The 21842-nt window shown below is 52.7% G+C and overlaps 1 protein-coding gene across 2 annotated transcripts in view; it reads left to right on the forward strand.

Annotated features, from left to right (window-relative positions):
• Positions 1 to 11581, forward strand: part of SRC (SRC proto-oncogene, non-receptor tyrosine kinase) — a 67917-nt gene extending 56336 nt beyond the window's left edge. For both annotated transcript variants that reach the window (XM_039498197.1, XM_039498198.1), the window contains exons 7-13: positions 3020 to 3169; positions 4391 to 4546; positions 5172 to 5351; positions 6275 to 6351; positions 7447 to 7600; positions 8504 to 8635; positions 9119 to 11581. In XM_039498197.1, the coding sequence (XP_039354131.1) occupies positions 3020 to 3169; positions 4391 to 4546; positions 5172 to 5351; positions 6275 to 6351; positions 7447 to 7600; positions 8504 to 8635; positions 9119 to 9327 (1058 nt within the window). In that variant the 3' untranslated portion in view covers positions 9328 to 11581. The remainder of the gene's footprint in view (positions 1 to 3019; positions 3170 to 4390; positions 4547 to 5171; positions 5352 to 6274; positions 6352 to 7446; positions 7601 to 8503; positions 8636 to 9118) is intronic.
• Positions 11582 to 21842: the final 10261 nt, after the last annotated feature.

Consider the following 21842-nt stretch of genomic DNA (forward strand, 5'->3'; position numbering starts at 1 on the left):
GAGCCCCCGTTGTCCCCCACCGTTTACAAATGGAAATAACACGTGCACAGTCCTTCCTCAGCCCATTGGAGCAATAGCTTGATTTAATTCATAGGCTTGTTTGTAGGAGGGCGTGAGAAGAAACACAGGCATGGACTTTCTTCTGTCTGGGTGGGTGGGTACTCCACCCCCGCTCTGCCCTGAGACCCCACCCTTTCCCCGCCTCTTCCTTCCCCTGCTCCGCTCCCTCCCCCCCTGCACCACCGCTAAACAGCTGATCGGTGGGTGGCTGGTGCAGGGGCGGCTCCAGACCCTAGCACGCCAAGCACGTGCTTGAGGCGGCATGCCGTGGGGGGTGCTCTGCCAGGCGGCAGGCGGCTCCGGTGGACCTCCCGCGGACGTGCCTGCGGAGGGTCCGCTGGTCCCACGGCTCTGGTGGAGCATCTGCAGGCACGCCTGCGGGAGGTCCACCAGAGCCACGGGACCAGCGGACCCTCCGCAGGCACATCCGCGGGACCGGCGACCAACAGAGCGCCCCCCCGCGGCGTGCCACCATGCTTGGGGCGGCGAAATGGCTAGAGCCGCCCCTGGGCTGGTGGGTGCTCCAGGGCTGAGAAGAAAAGCTAATCTGCTCTTCGAGGCCTCTGGGAGATGCCTCTGTCTCAGTACTACTGCCAGTGAGCAGTTGGATAACTGTAGAGGCGGTGTGCTGCTTCCACATGTGTCCAGTGCCAAGTGTTTGGTGGAAAAGGCCCTTTTAAAGTACGTCTGCAGAGTGTGGTTCTTAGTGTCGGTTGACTGACTCACGCTATCTCCGCACGATGGGAGAGCACTCAAAATAGCGGTGTAGACACTGGCAGTGGCTCCAGCTAGTCACCTGAGCTTGGACCCAGGGGCTCGGGTAGGCTTGGACTAGGCAGCTAGTCTGAGCTGCCTCCTGTGCTGTGATGTCCACGCTGCTATCTTTAATGCACTTTCTCGAGCAGAGCTAGTGGGAGTCTATTTGTGCTGGGAATTACACCTCCCAGCTGCAGTGTAGACAGACCCGAAGGGGGCTACGTGGTATAATGTTTGGGACTGGAAGCCAGGGCACATGGATTTTCTTCCTAACTCAGCCACTGGTTCGCTGTGAGACCGTGAACAAATTGCTTTGTTGCTCTGCCAGTGTTTCCCCATCTGCATAGAAGGTGTTGCACTTCACAAGGGGTATTTTTAGGCTTAATTCAGTGTTTTCCAGCTCTCATGACTTTATTGGGAGGTGGGAACCAGCAGATACTGCAAGACTTGCAATGAAGCAGCTCATGGAGTCATGTGATTTATTTTTTTTTTAAACATTTGCGGTTTTATTAGCCCTTCCTGGTTGCAGAGGAAAGCTGGAAAATGTGATCCCTATCCACTCCACCTGCCCCTACAAAGGTTCAAGAATCAGAAGCATATAGACTTTTGGTTCTTCTTGTTTTTTAAAAATATTATGGCTTTTGCGGGGGGGGCTGACCCACTATTTTTGAACACTTGGGTTGGCACTCCTGTTAATGAACAGGACACTGGTCAAATTTTGGCACCAAATGGAGGTCTGGGAGCTCCTGAAAATACTTCATTAAGTCTTAGAATCAGCATGATCTTTTTTTTTAATTCCAATGAAAACAGTTTATATGACTAAAGTACCAGCTGTCCCCTGCTGAGCTGGTAGCCTAAACATGGCAGTGCTGGGCCGGTGCATGAAGCGCTGACCTGGAGCCCCCAGTGAGCTCCAGAATCCCAATGTCCTCCAAAGCTGGAGGGTGTTGGGGTTTGGGGATTAGCCTGGGCCCTTCCTTTGAGAAGCTGATGAAGAAAATTGAGATTGGCTTTAAACATGGTTTTTAGCCTGAGGGGTCTGTCACTCTCGTATCTAGCAACAACCCATCCGAGGCGCTCTGGCAGCGCAACACCCTCCTACTTCCTCTCAGAAAGGGGGGGCTTGGAGCTCTCCTCCCCACCCTTCCAGCTCCCACAATCCAACTATTCCTCTCTTTGGGGATTGGGACTCAGCTGGTTCCTGCCTAGGCAGATTCCTCCTTTGTTGCTTTTGTTGTTATCTGGAGCCTTTCCCAGTCGTGCATTCATCTTCGCTCCTCTCACATGGCTGCTTGCCCTGTTGCCAACCCAACCAGCACTAGCAAGGCTCCAGAGGTCACGTTCCCTTTTGCCAGCTGTTTTCCCCTCTCCCGGCTTGGCTCCTGTAAGCCAGCTGGGACTCTTCCTATTCATACCTCATCCGGGAATCACACAGGGAGGCACCATTGTCTTCTTACCCTCACTTGCCCACAGGGAGGTGATGGCAGGGCCAGCTGATCCTAGACACCTCACCAAAATATTCTGTATCTCCCTGTACATTCCCCTGAAGAGCCATGTCCCCATTTAACGGGAAGTGGCTGGTTTTTGTGCCTGCCCTTTTGTGTACTCCGCATTTTGGTGCTACTCGTTTCATGTTCCTTCCCCTCTGCTCTCCTGTTGATGCCTTGTTAAGCCAATCCAGTGAAACTGGAACAAAGATTACATGCTGTATGGGCCAGAGCAGTGGTCGGGGGTACACCTGTGTGAGTGGCTGCTGTGAAGTTGCTGTCCTGTTGCACTGGCATGTCCAGAATCTCTTCCATAGACACAGGATCAAGACTTCCCAGCGGGATGGGACTGTCAGCAAGGCTGTGTGTATTCCCACGCCCTGTGGCTGTACAGCACCAGGGAGAAAGCAACGTGCAGCTGTCACACCCAACAGTTGTTTGCATTGGTTCTCCCCTCGTCTTACTCTGTCACACGGCTACCTTAGGCCTGTTCAACTTATCCCAGTCTTAGGATGACACATCAACCGAGTTACATCTCTAAAGAGCATGAGTGCCCCGGCCCAGGCCCCTGCCCCACCATTCCCTTCCTGTAAACCTCAGAGGAATGAGATGTGCACTTCTATTGCACCCTACTCGGTTGTTTTCCCCCTGCTCTTGGAGTGTCCCCTCAAGGTAACCAGGGCGGGAGGACTGAGGTGCACCTGCTCTCCCCACAGGTGCCTACTGCCTCTCGGTCTCTGACTTTGACAACGCCAAGGGGCTCAACGTGAAACACTACAAGATCCGCAAGCTGGACAGCGGTGGCTTCTACATCACCTCCCGCACGCAGTTCAACAACCTGCAGCAGCTGGTGGCGTATTACTCCAGTAGGTGTCGTGCACTTGTACCAAATGCAGCTGAACCCATTTCCTGCCCTGCATTCCTTTACGGCCTAGGCAAAGTAAAGTGTAGCCAGGCCTGGGACAGCCACCCAGGCAAAGCAGGGCCTGTGGGTTAGTAATGACAGAGGAGAGGGTGTATTGCCCCAAGAGTTGGGTTTGAAGGACGGGAGAGGGGCTGCTGGACAGATGAGGTTAGGGCGAGTGTACGGGGTGTGGGGAACAGCCTGGTAAAAGCACAGCATTGAGAGTGGGAGATGGAGACATCCGAGGGGGGTGTACGGAGGCACAGAGAGGTAGTTGGGGGCAGGCTATGTAGGGCCTTGCATGTGAACTGAGGCTGTGTCTGTCTCCCCCTTCACAATGGGGAGTGGGGAGAAGGTTGGAGCAGCTCCCTCAGTGGCTGCAGTGGTGGGACCTTTGTGTGGACAAGGCTCCTGCAGCTTCTGGTATTCAACACTGCGCCACTCTAGACTTGCTCTGATCAGGTTTTATTAGACAGGGCTGCTGACATCTTCTATCTTAGTGCTTCCTTACAAGCTACCATCGATGCAGCTGCACCATTGTTGGCAATGATGGGTAACTTTGCCAATAAAAAAATGCCCAGTGTAGAAAGCCCCAGGGCTGCATTGTGGTGGGGATGAGAGGCCTGGGGTTGGCCCACAGCTTTATTTTGGCAGGTCGAGCAACCAAAAAGAGATGCCAAAGGTCTGTTTTCACTTCCCTGAAAACATACAGGATGCCAGGAGACTTGGTGATTTTTAGATAGAGGGAGCAAACGCATCGATCCCTCCCCTCTAGCCCTTGTCTCCTAAGGAGATGTCATGTCTCAGCAGGGGAGACAAATACTAGATGTTAAGAGGGAAATTATCAAGGAAGGAAGAGTGTTTGTTTTCTCCCTCCCCTCTGCAATGCAGAGAACGACCCCCTAGAGACCTCTGGCCTAAATGCCGTAGCAGGTAAGCAGTGAATGGCTGGCTCCATTTGAAGTGTGATGGGGGGATGTTGTCTTCCACATGGAATGCAGCCCCCCAGGCAAAAGGGTCCCAGGCACCCTTCCTACTGAAATAAAATGGAGAAGAGCCAAATAATGGATTTTAAGGAAGAAGGGAGGGGATGATGATCAGAACAGACTCTGCCGCTTTGGAGGCTGGCAGATGCCGTCTATCTAAACTCCCCCTGATGCCTGTCTATCTTCCCCCTTGCCAGAACATGCTGATGGCTTGTGCCACCGTCTCACAAACGTGTGCCCAACTGCCAAGCCCCAAACGCAAGGACTTGCTAAGGATGCTTGGGAAATCCCCAGGGAGTCTCTGCGACTGGAGGTGAAACTGGGGCAAGGCTGCTTTGGAGAAGTGTGGATGGGTAAGGATTCTTCCAAACACATATGCCTAAGGCGGCGGCAGCATTTGCCTGGGCCAGGGAGTATCTGCTCATCTTGACATGTTAATGAGCCAGCTGGATTTCTGACAGCGAGGGCTGGATGAGCGAATAGGAATTTCAGCCTTTTATTCCTTGCAGCAAGTTGAGTAATCCCCCCTTCCTGGGTGGGAGTAGGGGTGCTCACTGGAGTGATGCAAAGCATCCCCCTTGCTAAAAGTGCCCCCAAGGGCACTCTGAGGGAGCGTCTCTGCCCACCAAACAGGCCGTATAAATGGGGTGGGAGGGAATAACTTCTAGCGCTGTCAGAGAGCCGTGGATTGCAGCCAGTGCAGGGAGCACTGGCCAAGGAATGCTGATGTGTCAGAAGTCGTGTGGGACGCGGTGAACTCTGCAGCTCTCCCTGTGCTAGTCGGGCTGTGCACTTGTAGGACTTCCACGCCTGGTGCAGCAGCATCCCTGCACATCCTGTTGATAGTGTGTCATGGCATAATCTGGCTGTGCCGGGGTGACTGGGTGCTGGGCACCGCGCCCCTAGGTGAGCGCCTGTAAAGGCAGTGCCTAATCCTCCAGGGGCTGCTTCATAAACTGGCTCTGGCTTCTGCTCCAGGGACCTGGAATGGCACCACCCGGGTGGCCATAAAGACTCTGAAACCCGGCACGATGTCTCCAGAGGCATTTCTGCAAGAGGCCCAGGTGATGAAGAAACTCCGTCATGAGAAGCTGGTTCAGCTGTATGCGGTGGTGTCGGAGGAGCCCATTTACATTGTCACGGAGTACATGAGCAAAGGTGAGTGCCTGGCACCCAGGGGGTAGGGCTGGGGCAGCTGGACGGGGGGGCTGGGGCAGTCATAGGCTCTGATAATTGAAGAACTGCTTCCTATATGTAACTGAACCTACTGTGTGAGCAGAGAGAAGTGTGTAGGGCAAGCTGCACTGGCCACCGGCAGCAGCGAGATGCAGCCACCTGAGGAGGCTGGAAGGAATCTCTCCCCTAAAACTGATTCCATAGTGCTCCCATACGTGGAAAGCCAGATCCTAGTGGGCGGAGGTGGAGACCTATAAATGACCCAGCCAGCTGAGCACAGTCTTACCCATTCCTCCATAGAAGGCGTGTTGGATATTTACCGGCGGCACCCGCCCTTGGCAGTGTGCAGCGTTCCCTACTAGAAGGGGCAGAGTTAAGGGAGCTGGGGCCCACTAGAGTGCAGAGGGGTAAGGAGATGGCCTGCTTGGGGGCTGACTGGGGAGCGGGAGGGCACAGGTTGTGAAGAGAGGAATAACCACACCCGGTTCTGGGCCAGAACGTCCTGCCTTACAACGCCCCCACTCTGGTGCATGCACTGCTGCCCTCGACTGGATGGAACTGGAGCTGCTCAATGTGTCATAGGCCCTGGCCTGCCAACAGATTGGTCTTTAGCTCAGCGGCCAGGGGCCTGTGTTTTTTTGGAGCCAGAGGATTCAGATTCTATCCCTACTGTTGCCATGGCGTTCCAAGTGGCTGTAGTGTGCAGCAATGAAATCCCGGGTGGCTGCAGATTGGTTTAGCACAAGACTCCTCCCCCCCCCACCCACTTCCCATCATCCAGTAACAACAAGGGCAGGTGCATGAGGACACCTCTTTGCTGTTCTGCTCAAACACCGTCAAGTGGCCGAGAGTCTGGTGTCCGCTCCTTCCTAACAGCAGCTGACGGCTGTGCCTTTCCACCCTAGGGAGCTTACTGGATTTCCTGAAGGGGGAGATGGGCAAGTATCTGCGGCTGCCCCAGCTGGTGGACATGGCGGCTCAGGTGGGTCTGGCTGACTGGAGAGCTGCAGTTTGAATTTCACTTTTATCTTCTTGGCTGCTGTGGCCCTTGGACTTCGGGCCTTCTCCTGCCTGGTCTGGGTGGGGTGTGGGAGTCCAGCTGCCAGAGGGGACAGGACCATCATGCCAGTCTTCACGAGTGCAATCCAAGGAATCCACGAGCACCAAAGTGAAGTGTGCCCCAGAGTTTGAGGCGCTGCCTCAGCCGTCCTTGTCCTCTGAATTTGAGGGTGACCCGATCCAAAGCCAGCAATCCCAGAGGGGCGGGGAAGAGAGGAAGGATCTGTTCAGAATAGGACGGCCTCTGTCCCACTTGCCCTTATCTCCTTTCTGTTCCTCTGCCACAATTGCTGTATCAAGCGAGGCCTGGGAACTGGATGGTCAGGGCACAGCCAGAGCCAGAAAGTGCTAGACTTTGGATCGCCTGCCTTCTGGGTCTTTGCCAGCAGTTGCTGGTGTTATGGCACCTCCGCAGTGAAAGGTTAATAGCAGCCTGCCCTATGCAGGTTTATAGGGCTCTGGAGGGTCACAAACTTCGAGCTGTACTCTGGAAAACCGCGAGGGGTCCTGTGCTAGATCTGTAGCCCTGATTCTATGGCGCACACACAGGAACAAAAAGCAGCTGTCCCTAGCTTGGCTCCTGCCACTGGACTGATCCCATCAGGTTTTACTGCCCTGACCTGGCTGCTATAGAAAAGGCCCCCAGTCTGGGGCTCTGGGTGGTATTTCACGTAGAATCCCGGGGAAGAAAATACCTCATCGCTGCCAGGCTTCTGTTGTCGTCGTCCCCCCCTGCCCTGGTGGGGTTTTTTTGTTTTTGTTTTTTATGGCCACAAACCTGCATTCGCCTGACGAAGCATTTGCAAAATAACTGCAAGCCCCTTCCAAGTCCTATCAGCTCAGTGTGACCCAGCCTCCCAGGTTGCTGCTGGAGTGCCGGCTATGTTTACCATGCCCACAACGCAGCTGCAAGCAGCTCTGCATTAACACGAGCACACTTGTGAGGTCTAGTGCTTGGGCAAACCGTGTCCTGTAGCATCTAACGTTCTCTGCGCACTGTCCCATGTGTGGGCTGCAGATCGCATCTGGAATGGCATACGTGGAGAGGATGAACTACGTCCATCGGGATCTCCGAGCTGCCAACATCCTGGTGGGGGAAAACCTGGTGTGCAAGGTAGCCGACTTCGGCTTGGCCCGGCTGATTGAGGACAATGAATACACGGCCAGGCAAGGTATGGACAGTGGGAGGGGGCGCATAGCCTTTATGTGCGGGTGTGAAAGGGAGCTGTGGAAAATGGAATGACTGAGGCCCAAGCTGATTCGCATTTCCAAGTGGAGCAGGGCAGGTGAGAGCAAGGTGGCACAAGCCATTGGTATGTGCTCCTCGGTTCAAGTCCAGTCCAGCTCAGGAATGACCTTCCAGCTGCTGTTTGGTTCCCTGCAGGCAGGCCCCCACACTGCATAGACTGCCCCGCTGGCACGGGTGGTCTCTGCAGAGGGGCCAAGTACTTACACAGGGCATGGAGGCTGAAGGAATCCCTTGCCCCCAGCCGGTGAGGGAGCCTGCACAGACTGCAGGTGTGGAGGGACATGGCTCTGCAGGGCTCTTGATCCAGCACTTCTCAGGAGTCTGCAGTCACACTCCTGTGCTCAGATGTGTATGGGGTGACCCTGCTGCTCCATATTGGGTACTTTTAAACCAGCACTTTAACTCCTGTTCACCTGCTTCTACTCACCCTTCTCTGCTGGTGCTATTGGAAAGGGAAGGGGATGGGACTTGGGACCCTACCTTATGCTTTTCAGACTTACTCCTGATGCAGGCTCTGTCCCCGCCTAGATATGAGAACTTAATAAGGTGCTTGCTGACCCTGTAAGAGGGGAGGAGGAAGCAATCACCATCCATAGTGCCACGGGCTGCAGAGGGGGCAGGCATAACTTTTCTCCAATGCTAGTTCTGTAGCCTAGTCCTCTGAATGGGGGTCTGCAAGTCCGGCTGGTGAAACCTCCCACCTAGAGTAGCTCTCAGCTCACACCCATTGTGGTGTCACTATCCCTCTGTTCTCTGTGTGGAGGCTCCTCTAGTGGACATACAGGGTGATTGCATCTGAATTTTATTTTCTATCTCTGTTGCTTAGGTGCCAAGTTCCCTATTAAGTGGACAGCCCCAGAAGCTGCTTTGTATGGCAGGTTTACGATCAAGTCAGATGTCTGGTCCTTTGGAATCCTATTGACTGAGCTGACCACGAAGGGCAGAGTGCCATACCCAGGTAAGAGTAGTTACCGACTGTAGGCACCAGGAGATCCTATGCAGTCACTGACCATTGCAGGCTCTTATATCAGCTCAGGCTGTGGCAGATCCCAGCTGATCTATGGAGCAGTGTTTTGTCTAAGTTGACATGGTGACTCCTAGACACATCTCAATGGAGAAACTTGCTGTGGTGTTTCTGCCACTGCTTAGGGATGGGGGTGGATAATGAGGCCTTCCCCATGGTGGGAAAGACCTGAAGGGGTCTTGTATTTGGACAAAGATGTTCTCTGGGCCTTGAGTGAAGCCCCAGACCTCCTGCCTTGGATCAGGTTCTTCTCCCATTCATGCTTGGAGTGAGTGACTGGCTGTATTTAGGACTGAGGAAGATCTAGCTAGCTGAATATCAAGGTTCAGTTCCTAGCTCTACCACAGACTAGCTACATGATCTTAGTCAAGTCAGCTAGCCTTGGTATGTCTCACTATTCCCTCTCTTGGCTATCAGGTATGGTTAACCGGGAAGTGCTGGACCAGGTGGAACGTGGCTACCGGATGCCCTGTCCTCCAGAGTGCCCCGAATCGCTGCACGATCTGATGTGCCAGTGTTGGAGGAAGGACCCAGAGGAAAGGCCCACCTTCGAGTACCTTCAGGCTTTCTTGGAGGACTACTTCACGGCGACAGAGCCCCAGTACCAGCCGGGCGAGAACCTATAGACATGGGGATGGCTCCTGGTGCCAAAGACCTTGCTCTCCTCCTGGTGTGTCCATGCACATGTCACAAGACACACGGCATCTCAGGAACTCATTGCAGAGTCTGGGTCTGGTGACTAGTCCTTCTCCCAGAGGGTGGGACTGGTGCTTTTTAGCCCCGCAAAGTGGAGGGGGCTGGGTTCTCCTGATCACGAATTACTGATTTATGGTCTGTGTTTAACAAAGTGTGGCCATTTGACCTGGAGATGAGTCTGAAGGGAATTGGCTGCGTGCAGTGACTGGGGGTTGGAGAAGGAGCCTTTCCAGAAGAAACCCAGGAGGGAAGATCTGTGCAGAAGCTGGAGGGGCCTTCAGGGGTCTTCCTCCTAGTAGTTCTGAAGTGCAATGAAAGGCATTATACAATCTCTGTCTAACAGTGACCTAGGCTCCCTTGCAGCCTGCCTCTCACTGGAGCGCTTGGCTCTGCAGGGACTGGATGCTAATGCTACAGATCGACACCTTGCAATCTCCGATCACGCAGCTTCCAGCCTCTCTCTTTCTTTTAAACCAGCACAAGTTTCCTCCCATACCTCTTTGCTCCCTACGCCTGTTCCCAGAGCAGACTTGGCTGCCGTTCGCTACAGGAATGTTTGTGGTTTCAGACTGAGAGACTCTTCCAGAGAGGACGTTCATATGTCAGTGCTCGCATGACTCGGTCTCCACTGCCCCATCCTGCTGGTGTACAGGGCTGTGGCATTGGGACACTAGCGCCAGCCCCCTTGCCTTGCTGCAGGTCCCAGGCACATGTGAGTTTGGATCAGGGATGCTGACTGTGCCATATAGACCTGGAGGCTCTTGAGGTGATTTTTTCTCCCCGGACGAGGTTCTACTGGAGAGCTAGAAGGACTTCATGGCCGAGTTGCACGTGCGGCTGCATTAGTGTTCAGTGTTGCTACTCATGGGGCCAGTGACTTCTGACTTGTATCGGGACCACGAGCTGCAGGTTTCTGTCTTCCAGTCTCGTCTGACTCAGCGAAGGGAACCTTGTAATCTTGATGACTACTTCGTAGAGACACACTAAGGCAAATGCCAATGGGGCAGGATACCCCTCCTTTTTCCTACCTTTGCTGCCAATCCCCTATTGCTTTGAGGGGTATTCGTCAACGAAGTACCCCTGGTCTTCCAGCCAGCACCCTAAGCAGCTCACCTGGGGAACACCCAGCCAGACCCTCCTGCCTCTCCTCATTCAGATGCATCTTAGTTTACTGCAAGGTTTTTAGTGCCAGAGAAGCAGGGGCGGTCATTCTTGGGACACTTTGGTGCCAACTCTGCCACAGTCAGGAAAGCCTCTGCCCAGCAAAGGTTTCTTTGTGTCTGAATCAAGGCCTAATATGGAGCTAGCTTCTTACCTAGGGTAATGGGGCCCTGGCCATGCCCCATTGTCCTGTCCTCCACAGGCTGCTGAGCTCGAGAGAATCCCAGGAGTGCATCACCCACTCCATGGGGGTGTGGTTTCAAGAACTACTTATGGATGCATTCAGGGTGGAGGTGAAGTCTCCATTCTGCCTGAGAGCAGAGGGGCCTTCCCCTCCATCTTCACTCCATAATTGGTCTTGAGCTACCTGGGGGCGTCACCTAAACTCCAGACCCTGCCTAAAAGTTAAAACTGGATTCTGCTGCTTTAGCCCAGCTTCCATGGCTGTTTTCCCTGGGTGCGGGTGAGGGTCTGGGAAAGGGCTCCCACAGGGAAGATCACTAGTTCAGTGCTTCCACTCAACCCCAGGCTTCAGCAACTGGAGCTGAGCTCTTCTGGAATCATGGTGGGACCTTTGCACCTGCCCTGTGTGCAGCGTGGCAAGGTAGGGAAGCAACCTCCTTGCCTCATTGTGTATTGGAGTCTGGCCTCCTCGTGCCCTTGCTGCAACCTGGCCTCAGGCCCATGAATGCAGAAATCAGGCAAAATCTCTGTTCCAAGCCTTGGTGAGGAAAGGGAGGAGGAAGGGCCTGATTCTCTAAGGTGCTAAGAGCCCTCACTTCCCACTGAAATCCTTGGGAGCTCAGGTTGCTCAGCACTCTAGGATTGGATCCTAGGTACTTTCTTCAGCAAACAGCTTGTTGCTCCCAGTTAACGCGCTCTGATGGTGCATGAGTGGCTTCCATGCGTGTATTTATGCAGCCACGTGGCAGAGGTTACCTTGACAGCAGTTGACACACAAGTGGCTGGTTGTATTTTTCATCAGGCTTGTGAATAAACAGCAGACGTAAGTTTGCAAGCTTTGCCCTGTGTGTGTATATAGTTATTAAAATCTCTAAGGAATCCCTTCCTGCCAGATCACTGCTGATCTTCTCTTCTGCTGTTTCCTCAGGCGGAAAGAGCTGGTGGAAGGCAGATTCAGACACCAGTTCTAGCTCAAGCTGCTGTCAAGGGGGGGTTTCTGGTGCTCTTACCCTGATAGAGAAGCTAATAGGCCATCTACAGCCAAGTCAGTCATGGTGCAGGAGAGATTACAGTAGCCACGGGTCAAGACACAACTCTCCATCTGCTCTTAGCTGCCAGGGAGAACAGGCAGCTGGATGGATTGTATGCAGGGCAGTAAGAGCTGGACTGGCCCAGCACTTGGATTCAGGTCATTAGTTGCAGTCTAGGACAACACTGCAAATGAATGATCTGTGTCTCAGATACTGGTCCCAAACGGACAAGGGAGGAATGCTGTGCTGAGATCTGCAGCAGGGAGTGTTAAAATGGAGACTGAGCCTGGCCTTTCAGTGAAAGTGCTAAGCAAAAAACCCACTCTCTTCAGTGCGGGAGGGAGGGAACCCCATCTCTCGTTAACTCCAGACTGTCATGGGGCTCTATATCAATATGGTGCCCTAATACAGCCGTGTTGGAGGTGAGGCCTAAGCACTGCCGAAGGAACAGCCGTCCCATTTCTCTTTTTGCTGCAGAAGAAAGGCTCCTTGCTGCTCAGTAGCATTTTTTTCCCCCTTTGAGGTAGACCTGGAATGTCAGAATGCAAGAGACAGGGAGGTGGAATAGCAAATGGTGCCCATATGGGCAAAGTGTCATTAATGGGCAGGTGCTGTGCCAAAGACAGGAGAGAACGCAAAAGACACTGCCCCATCCTTGGCCAAGACAGCTGGCTGGTCTTCGGCCCAGCTCTCCAGATGCGCCAGGTGAAGTCCCACCTGCTCAGTCCTGAAGGGTTTCTTCATTCTAAATGAGGTCCAGTCATAAAGCCCCATGTGGTGCAGGCCTGTCCTTGGAGCAGGATTGAGATGCGCTTGGCCAACCTCTAGAAGGGAGGGCGCTCGGTGGGGTGGGGATGTAGAAAGGGGCTGCAGGACTGCCCTCCCCTACGTCACAGACGGGCTGGAGATGCTTCTGAGTTTGACCGTTTTCAATGACCCATCTTGCTCCTGCCTTCACCTCATGATGGATGATTCTTTAAACAAACTATAAAACCCAAGCAGCCACCGAAGCCCTATTTGAATCACCTCTTTCTGGCAAAGTTACGCTGTTCAACTGCAGCAGCCCAGCAGCTTTCTGTGGGGTAAGGTGCTTATGGCTTCTTAAAAGGGAGAACTTCTAATGAGCTGTAAAATAGCCTGGTTTTGTACATAGCCCTCGAGTCGCCTGGGTGCTCACCCAGAGCCCCCATTGAATTAGTCGCATGTGTTTTTTCTAAGGTACCGCTCATGTCTGCATTTGGATGTAACTGGAATTCTTTGCCTTTGCCCGCAAGGCTTTGGTTATTGTCATTACTCGCTCGTTTTTGTCTGTATTTTTGGATGCTCTTCAGTGTGCCAATAATCCCCACAGACCAAACCCCTTTGGCAGCTGAGGGACTGTGCTCCAAGCCCATGTGGCCTGCTTAGTCCATGCATTACTCAAAGAATTTAGCTGTCTCAAACAAGTGCTGTCCTAACTGCTTCCTTTAGGTGGCATCTGGCCTGTGGGGTGCTTTGGCACACTGGCTGAGAGTGACCCCTGACCCTCTGTTCTCCAGAACTGTAGGCTGGCATCATGGTTCAAAATGATCCATTCTGCCCAAGGCTGGGTTTGGTCTGGCGCAGCTGCCCATTCTTGATGCAGAGGAGAACTACTTTTCTGGGGAGTGTTAAGGAGTGCTGGGCAGGCACAAATCCTTCCCCTGGAGAAATGCCCTCTAGGGTGAGTGAAATCTCGGAAGCACATGGGATTAAAAAAAACCCTAGAAAAGCATGCGGCACAGCCACGCATGACCTTGAAAGTGGACTCAAGTGATTGATTCTGATGTGCTTCCCCCAGTCCCTGACCACCCCAGCCTGTGGAGCAAAGTGAGCTTTGGTATTTTCCGTACATTTTCTTCCATCATGGCCCTAACGCTTTTTCCATGTTGGGATCGTTCCCCATCTTTAGGGCAATTGAGCCAAACCTCCACCAGGTGCCAGGTCCATGTGTATCACAACTGCAAGTTGCAGAAATGTCTTGGCAGCTGTGGTGAATCCCCCAAGTGGAGCTAGTGGGGTGAGAGAGGTGCCCAGGGGCATTCAGGGGGATGACTGGCTGCATGTGGGCTAAATCCTTCCACTGCCATCTGTGCCAAAACTCCAGTTGGTTCCAGTGGGATCTGTCCTTCTGTCCCCTGTACCCCTGCCTGATCATAATACGATGCAAGCAACCTTGGGAGATATCCTAACAGTGCTGCTATTATAGAGCCGCTTTAACTCGCGTATCTTGTCTGTATTGCTGATATGCCTTTGTGATTAAAAATCATTAGGGTCAGAAAATTAGGTGGAGTGTGACTCCATCCTGGCTTTGTAGACTCTTTTTAAAGCTGCCTTCTCCTGAGCTCTTGCAGCCACGTACAGGCCCCACTGAAATCCAGGACACAACTCCCATTAACTGACGTGGCACCAGCCTTGGCCTCTCAGAATAAAACCCTCCCCGTCCAGCAGGGGAGAAGCAGGTGCAGAAGGATGAGGTAATTGTCTTCCCAACCTATCCCCTCAAAAGTGGCTAGAAATTGAGCTTTACTGGCATTCTCTTCCCAACCTGGGCATGGTGGGAGGGATAGTTCATTTTCTCCCAGAGCTGCTGGGACCCAAATGAGAATCTTCCTTTTAGGCATTCCTCCCCCCAGGAGCTCAGGGAGAATGGGACTGATGAAAACACAAACCCAGCCCTGCATCTCTTATTTATTAAAACTGTTTTTCTTTCTCTCTAAAAGGTTGAGTTTCCACTCATCTCCAAGAAAAGTTCCTACCTTTCTTGGTTAGAATGTTAATTTTCTGTATTCTTTTAAGTAAATTTTGGACTAAAAGGTCCTTCTGCACAGCATAAAAGTTGCTGTGTCTAGATTTCTTCATTCATGAGCAGGGACTCTGGGTCCCTTTTTCATGTTCTGTGTCTTTTTGCATATGTTGAGCAGTTGTGGAGAAATCCTAATTACTAGTGAGATCAGATTCCTCCCCCCCCCTTTTTTTTTTGGTAAGGTTTCTAACATGCAGAGAAAGTGTGGGGGGGGGGGGCATTAAGTGTGTGTTGTGCCAGTGATGCTTGTATAATTTACATGATATATCTTTAAACACCTACCATTAAGGAGAAATTGTTGCTTCAGAAACAAAAATTGGAATATGCTGAAGAACAGCAGGCTGACGGGAGCTGGAGAGGAGGCGGCAATGGAAGATGTACATATTTAAAAAAAAAAATTCTTTTCAGTATGTACATTTTTCAAAGGAAGATGGGGGATCAGAATGACTTAAACACGGATTGTTTCCAGCTCTGTCTGATTTTACTACAGCTGGTGTAGCAATAATGACTATTAATTATTTAAGTGAACACGGGATGCTCTCGTTCCCTGTCTTTGGCAAGCTTTGAAGAAGACTAGAGCAGGATTCTTTGAATTCTTTTTTGTCCCAGGTTCAGAGTAAACCCCTCTTCATTGTGCATGATCTAGAGTGTGGTAGAGCAGGGTGATCCTCCTGTGTGTGGACACGAGAGAACCTAGGGTCTGTTATGTCTTAGGGATGGATACTGGCATTGGAACTGACTAATACCCTGCAGGCAGCAGGATGGACAGACTGTGTGTTTTGCCAATTTTATTTTTTAAGCCAATAAACTAAAGAGGAATCTCTTTACCTAGTGAGTCTGATGCTCTTTGGCATTGATTCAGGGAAATAAATAACACCGTATAAGGTATTCTTCTGTTATTGTAACTTGTTAAGTGTTTTGTAAAATTTCCGGCTGCTGACTATGCAGAGAATGTGGTGATCTGCCTCTCTTCCCTGCTCCCCACCCCACTGCCTTTTGAGTATCTAACTATCTAATCCACCCCCCTCGTTTTTTTTTATAAAAAAACTTTTTGGAAAAACCTAAAGTCCCCAGATTTGTGGAGTGGGAGGTGGGGATTCTTTGAAACTCTGATATTGGTGTAAATATTTTGCAGTTTGTCTGATTAAACATACACACCTCACCAGAAAACTTGTATCTTGTGTATGAATGAAAAGATTGGCTTCTTGTGTGTGCAGCAGTGCGTAGCTTTCTGTGCCAATGCACGTCCTGAAACAAGCATGAGCTCCAACCTGCAATAGCTGAGCACCTCTTACAGATCTCGGGCCAGACTTCAGCTGGCACTCACTGGCATACCGATTATTGACTTCAGTGGCGCTAGGATGCTTTACACTACTTGGGTAGCTGGCTCTCTCCTTACCTAACCTCATTTTTCCTCCCCAATCCATCAACTTAAATTTTCAGATTGTATCAAGGCAGCAAGTTCTACCAGGCATTGTATTAGCAAGGCCCATCAGACTATTAGCTTTAGTCAGTGCCCTTCTCAACAGCATGTCTCTAGCCAGCGACACTCAGCTGTATCGAATCCATCACAGCCTGCTGAGCCAAGAACTCCTTCCTTGCCAATGAACATCTCAGGGCCTGCACAGCTTTAGTGAATCCCTCTGCCCTGCTGGGAACGGGCTTCCAGAAGGCCTGCAAAAAATGAACCTCTGCTCTGTCATAGAATAGACAAGCTCCTCGGGTAGGGTAATGTGAAGTCTCTGGAGTCGACTGGTGGCAGAGCAGGGTTATTGTGTACAAATATTAAAGCAGCTGGAACTACCGGCAAACTGAATCTCAATTCCTTTTGCTGCTCCCCAGGAAAAAGGAGAGGGGCTGACTAGCACTGGTCCTACAAAATTTGGTTTCTTTATATGTCCTCTAAATGTTAGTTAATGCAGGTTGGAGCTGGGCCTTAACACGAGTAGCTGCTTCATCCTGGATGCACAGCCCGCAGATAATCACAGCCCTCACTGATTTACAGCTCTCCCAGCTGGTACTGGGACAGGGGTGTGTACTGAAGCTTTGGGAAGAAGCTGGAGCTTCATCGGGGAATCTTCCCTCCCCTGACACACTTGGATGGAGCTGGTTTTCCTTTAAAATAAACACAACATGCTTGATGTGCTCTGTGCCAGAGGCTCTTGCTGCTTATTTTAGCATCTCCTCCCATCTGCATTACTGTTTCAGTGTGAGAGTGTAGGCTGTCCTGCTGGCCGTGCCACAATAGAATTCAGTTGAAGGCATGATTGGTTTGCAGCTCACCTCCAGCTGCTGCTCCCTGCAGGACCCCAACAAGACTGCTGAATGAAGACAGCAAGTCAGGTGTGGATGTTAAAGTAATGTACGCATGGTATAGGCTGTGCTGGGAGCAGATCTGTGCTACTTATCTTACTACATTAACTCTTGTATCTAGTGCGTTTGTCCTGCCAGATAACAAGATTCACACTAGTCTGATCACAGCTGCATGTGAATTTTCCCAACATGGAAAAGGGGGCTGGAGATGAGGTAGACTTTAGAAATAGGGGTCAACTGCAAAGTTGATCTGTTTGCAGCAGTTGGGCTCACGTGCTGCTCCAAACAGATGAACGTTGCAGTTGACCCCGGTTTGCATGATCCTTACTGTCCACATGCAACAGCTTCATCAGCCCAATGCAACTTACGGTCATGCCAGGGAAGGCAGAGGCTGGATGAGTCCTGATGGCATTTACATTTCTAGCAATTCTAGGTATTTCAGCTCTGATCTTTATATCCTGAACCGTCCCCTGGATTTGCACTGTAGCAAAGGGTTGGTGCCTGTGCCTCGTGGATGCACCTGAAGGGGTGACCTATGGTCTACAAATTTAGGGTTGTGAACCCTCCTGGGTTGGCCTGGTGTGTCCAGGAATTAAAGATTAATATTTAATTAAAAATTGTCATGTGATGAAACCTCCAGGAATACGTCCAACCAGAATCGGCAACCTTACCTATGATAGACGGCATATCCTGGGCTCTGTTTTGTTGTGAAAATCCCCTTATCGTTATGGGCCAAGGTGTCAGCAATAGCAGGCTCCCTCTTTGCTCCCCTACTGCCCCCTGGTGGCCAGGGACTGATCATCACGAAGACTAAGATTTTGTGAGGGGTATTTTTAGTAGAGGTCAGGGACAGGATGCAGGCAATAAATAATAAATCACAGCAGGCCAGGCCAAGCCCCGCCACCCGGGCCTGAAGTTGCAGAGGTCACATAAAATCATGGAAGCCGTGACTGACTCGTGGTCTGTGCAGGGTAGAAAAGGCTAGTGGCCCTCCGTGCAGAGCAGCCCATTCCCAGCAGCGTGCTCTGTGCCTGAGACCCTGGACGCTCCTGATGCATCAGACTGGTGTGAAAACTGCAGGTCTGCCAAGATGTTGCAGAGAAAGCTCCCCTCTGCCATTTCCCCCACTCTAGGCTCGCTCCTCGTGTATCCATCAGCCACTGGTGCTCATGATGTGGGACTCGCAGGTGGCTGTGTAAGCCTGTAACAAGATTACCCTGGGCCAGGAGGGCTGTGAGCTAATCTACGATACTGTACAATAAACCCTGGGATCCAATTACCTTCTGACCAGGGGCGGCTCCAGGCACCAGCACAGCAAGCGGGTGCCTGGGGCGGCAAGCCGTGAGGGGCGGCCTGCTGGTTGCTGTGAAGGTGGCAGTCAGGCTGCCTTCGGCGGGATGCCTGTGGGAGGACCCACGGCTTTGGCGGCAATTCAGCAGGGGGTACATCGAAGGCGCGGGACCGGCAGACCTCCCGCAGGCATGCCGCTGAAAGCAGCCTGCCTGCCATGCTTGGGGCGGCAAAAACAATAGAGCTTCTGACAAGATAATGAAGGCAGCAAGCCCAGAGACGGTTGCTCCAGGAGGTGTGTCCTATCACCCAACTGCCTGGACTTCCTTTCTGTTCTGCTGTCCTTTAACATTAGGTGTTTGTGTTGTTCTGTGGGCCCTTTTACCCACCACCAGGCTCCATTGTTTTGCCCCACTGTGCAGCCCAGGTTGATTCACTGTTTAGGTTTCACTCACACCAGCGTGCACAACGTTTTGCCTCCCGTTCACCTTGTGATGCTTTAGCCAACCAGCTCTGCTGCCGCTGGATTTACTGTGTGACACAGATTGTTTTTTCTGGGGGGGGACACTTGTACAGACCTTTTCTGATGCCTGCTGGGTGCTTAGCTGGTGTAGTGTGCTCTGCCATCCCTTCTCAGCCACATCAATACTTCTAGCAGGGGGAGTAGAACCACCCATCGGGGAAACTCCATGGACACGGTGAGCCACTCCAGTAGCTTTTTAATTAAATCGAACACATCTACACCGACGGCTGGAATTGGGACCAACCCCCATGCCAGGACAAGGCCTTTCATTCTGCTTTCCTTAGCACCATGCAGGCTCCTTCCAGTCAATGCAGCCTTTTTTGTGTGAATAAAACAAAGATCCTGCCTCTTCGTCCTGATACCCCTTCCCTGCCGCTCCAACTTCTTGTGTTTGCAGCACGCAGCCTAATGTGCACTATGGACACCAGAATGTGCAGTCATTGAGATACCCTCACGTGTGCTAGGGCTGGCTGCAGGCGCCTGCCTTTGTTGTTGGAGCCCTGCACTCACAGTTTGGTTATTTGTTGCTTTTTTCTTTAACAGTTTTGAGATTTGATTTCCCCCACGTGAATTTCAGGCTAGTGAGAGGAGCTGGGTGGCAGTCTGGGGACCTGAGTCTGAGACCCATCTAGAGAGCTGGGGGGAGCCTGGGCAGTGGCACCCCAAGCTGATACACACTCTGCCCACCAGCCTACCTTACCCGGGTCCAGGAGGAGCATCTTCTAGGGATAAGACGGAAGTCCAGGCGCTGCAGCCTGTACACGCCTCAGCCCCTCCTCCCAGTGGGGATGGTGCTTGCTGGGATGCAGCTGTGGACTCTGCCCATGTATGAGATGGAGACGGATTGGAAAGGATCCATGTCCCAGTAGCTCATCCCCACTTCCCCAGGGTGGCAGTCTGAGCCTCGTCAGCTCTAGGCCCAGCCATCACTGGAACTGCACCAATGTGACACCCTAGTGCCCACGGGCCAAGCTGCTCTTTGCACTGGTGCAGTTCTCCCCTGCTTCAAACTGGGCTAACCCTCAGGAGAGCCTCTAGCAGCACTGAGCCTGCTTTGGCCACAGTGTGGAAGGGCTGGGATCTTATCACCACGCCACGAGGGGGCTGCACCAGGCTGTCAAGCAAGCCCTAGTGCATGCCTGGCCCCTGCCGGAAACAAAGAATCGTGGCTTCCCCTTTCCTCCTTATGCTGCGTCTCCTCTGCTCTGTGCACCCTGCATGCAGTCAAGGCTCCGGATCCTGCTGCTCTTGCCAGCAGCCCAGGGGCGCTCGCCCTCTCTTTAGCTGTTTCAGTGGCTGGGTTCTGTTCAGCCCAAGGTGGGAGACGGCTGAGAAAGGAAGAAGCATTTATGGCACTGGTTAAAGCCTCCAGCTGCCTCGCTTGGGGGGATGGGGACAGAGAGAGGTGCTTTTACTTTGGTGGTGGGGTTAGTCTTGCTTGGCCCACGCCCTGTGATTCTATTCCTAGCAAAATTCTCACCCTGGAAAGGCAGCCAGGGATTCCCTGAAGCCTCCATTGTAACATGTTAGTGGCTCACAGAACTGTAATATGCAATGATTGTAGAGGAAGTAACAGCTAGCACTGGGGGCTGCTTGTTTATAGGCCTTGCTTCCCTGGGTAGTTCATGGAAAGGGAAGGCGGGGCAGCTGTACAGGACATGGGGCTGGACAGTCCAGCCTTAGGGGAAGGCTGGGCGATGGGGAAGCGTTTAGAGGCTTCTGTCAATGGTGTTTCTGGGCTAACTACCTGGAATCCTGCGTCAATTGCAGCTGCTGGCTGGTGACTGGCCTAGTCAGTCAAAACCAGGAGCCAGTTACAAGACAAGAAATCGCTTTTGCACCACGAAGAGGCAAATCTTGTGGCTGTAGCAAGAGACACAGCAGCTTGGATCCTGCCTCACGAACCGGGTGGGGGGGGGAGGGAATGTTACAGGAGAGCAACCAAGAGCTGGAACCGAGCCACTAGGGCTGGGAGAGACAGGTGCTAGGGACAGTGGTGAGAGCAAGGGGTGGGGAGGCCTGTGGAAGGCGAGCTTTGTGGCAGGAAGAGAGATGCCAGCAGGGCTGGGAGCAGGGAGACAGGCCAGTGGGGAGCAGAGGGGAGCTGCTGACATTTTCTGGCAGGCGCTGGGCTATGACCTTAGGAATTAGCCGCCTCCACTCCCACCCTTGCACATCCCAGCACCCTGCCACCTTCCCTCCTACTGGTCTGCAGCCAGGGAAAATGCTGAACAGTGACACTAGCTGCCATTCCCTTCGGTTAGGGGTGGGAGATTGGGGGGAGGGGAGACCCTGGGTCAGTGCCCTCTCTGCTTGGTGCGAAGGGCTGTGACTAGGGGGGTCTGCACGCTTTCATGTGAGTATCCAAAGCACTGCCAGCAGGGGTCTGCTGCGATGGGGTGTTCGTCATGGCTTATGGCAGCTGTTTCACTTTAATAAAGAATTACATATTAATTGGGCCACAGAAAGTGTAAGAAGCCCTCTATAGCCCAGCGTTTTGGGTACTCACCTAGCCTCTGGGAGCGGTTGGGTCAAGCCTCCTGCTCTTTGCGGAGATGGATTTAAGCAGTGTTCTCGTGGGACTGCCCTGACTGCTGGACGGTGAGGGTTTGCTGAGGTGTGGGGCGGGAGCACCCTGGCTTTCCTGGTGAAGCTGCTTCACTTTAATTAACGCGCCAAAGTGAGATGTAACTGTAGAACGCACTCTGTCACCCTGTGGGTTGGGGGGGGCTCCCCTGGGCGGTTAGTGGCCCTGGGTCAAGGCTTCCTGGTGCCTGATGAGACGGGCTTGGCAGAGTGGTTTCTTTCTGTCTGTCGTGTTGATGCTGGGCTACTTTCATTAACTAGTCATTGGGTAACCACCAGGGGCGGCTCCAGGCCCCAGCACACCAAGCGCGTGCTTGGGGCGGCAGACTGCCGGGGGGGGGGTGGGGGGGGTGGGCGCGGGCGCGCTCTGCCGGGTGCCGGGAGGGTGGCAGGCAGGCAGCCTTGCTTCGGTGGAGCCTGCGGGAGGTCCACCAGAGCCGGAGGTCCACCGGAGCCGCGGGACCAGTGACCGGCAGAGCGCCGCCCCCCCCCCCCCACACACACACACACACCCGCGGCATGCCGCCGTGTTTG

This window comes from Mauremys reevesii, linkage group 13 (assembly GCF_016161935.1).
Source record: "Mauremys reevesii isolate NIE-2019 linkage group 13, ASM1616193v1, whole genome shotgun sequence".
Lineage (NCBI taxonomy): Eukaryota > Metazoa > Chordata > Testudines > Geoemydidae > Mauremys > Mauremys reevesii.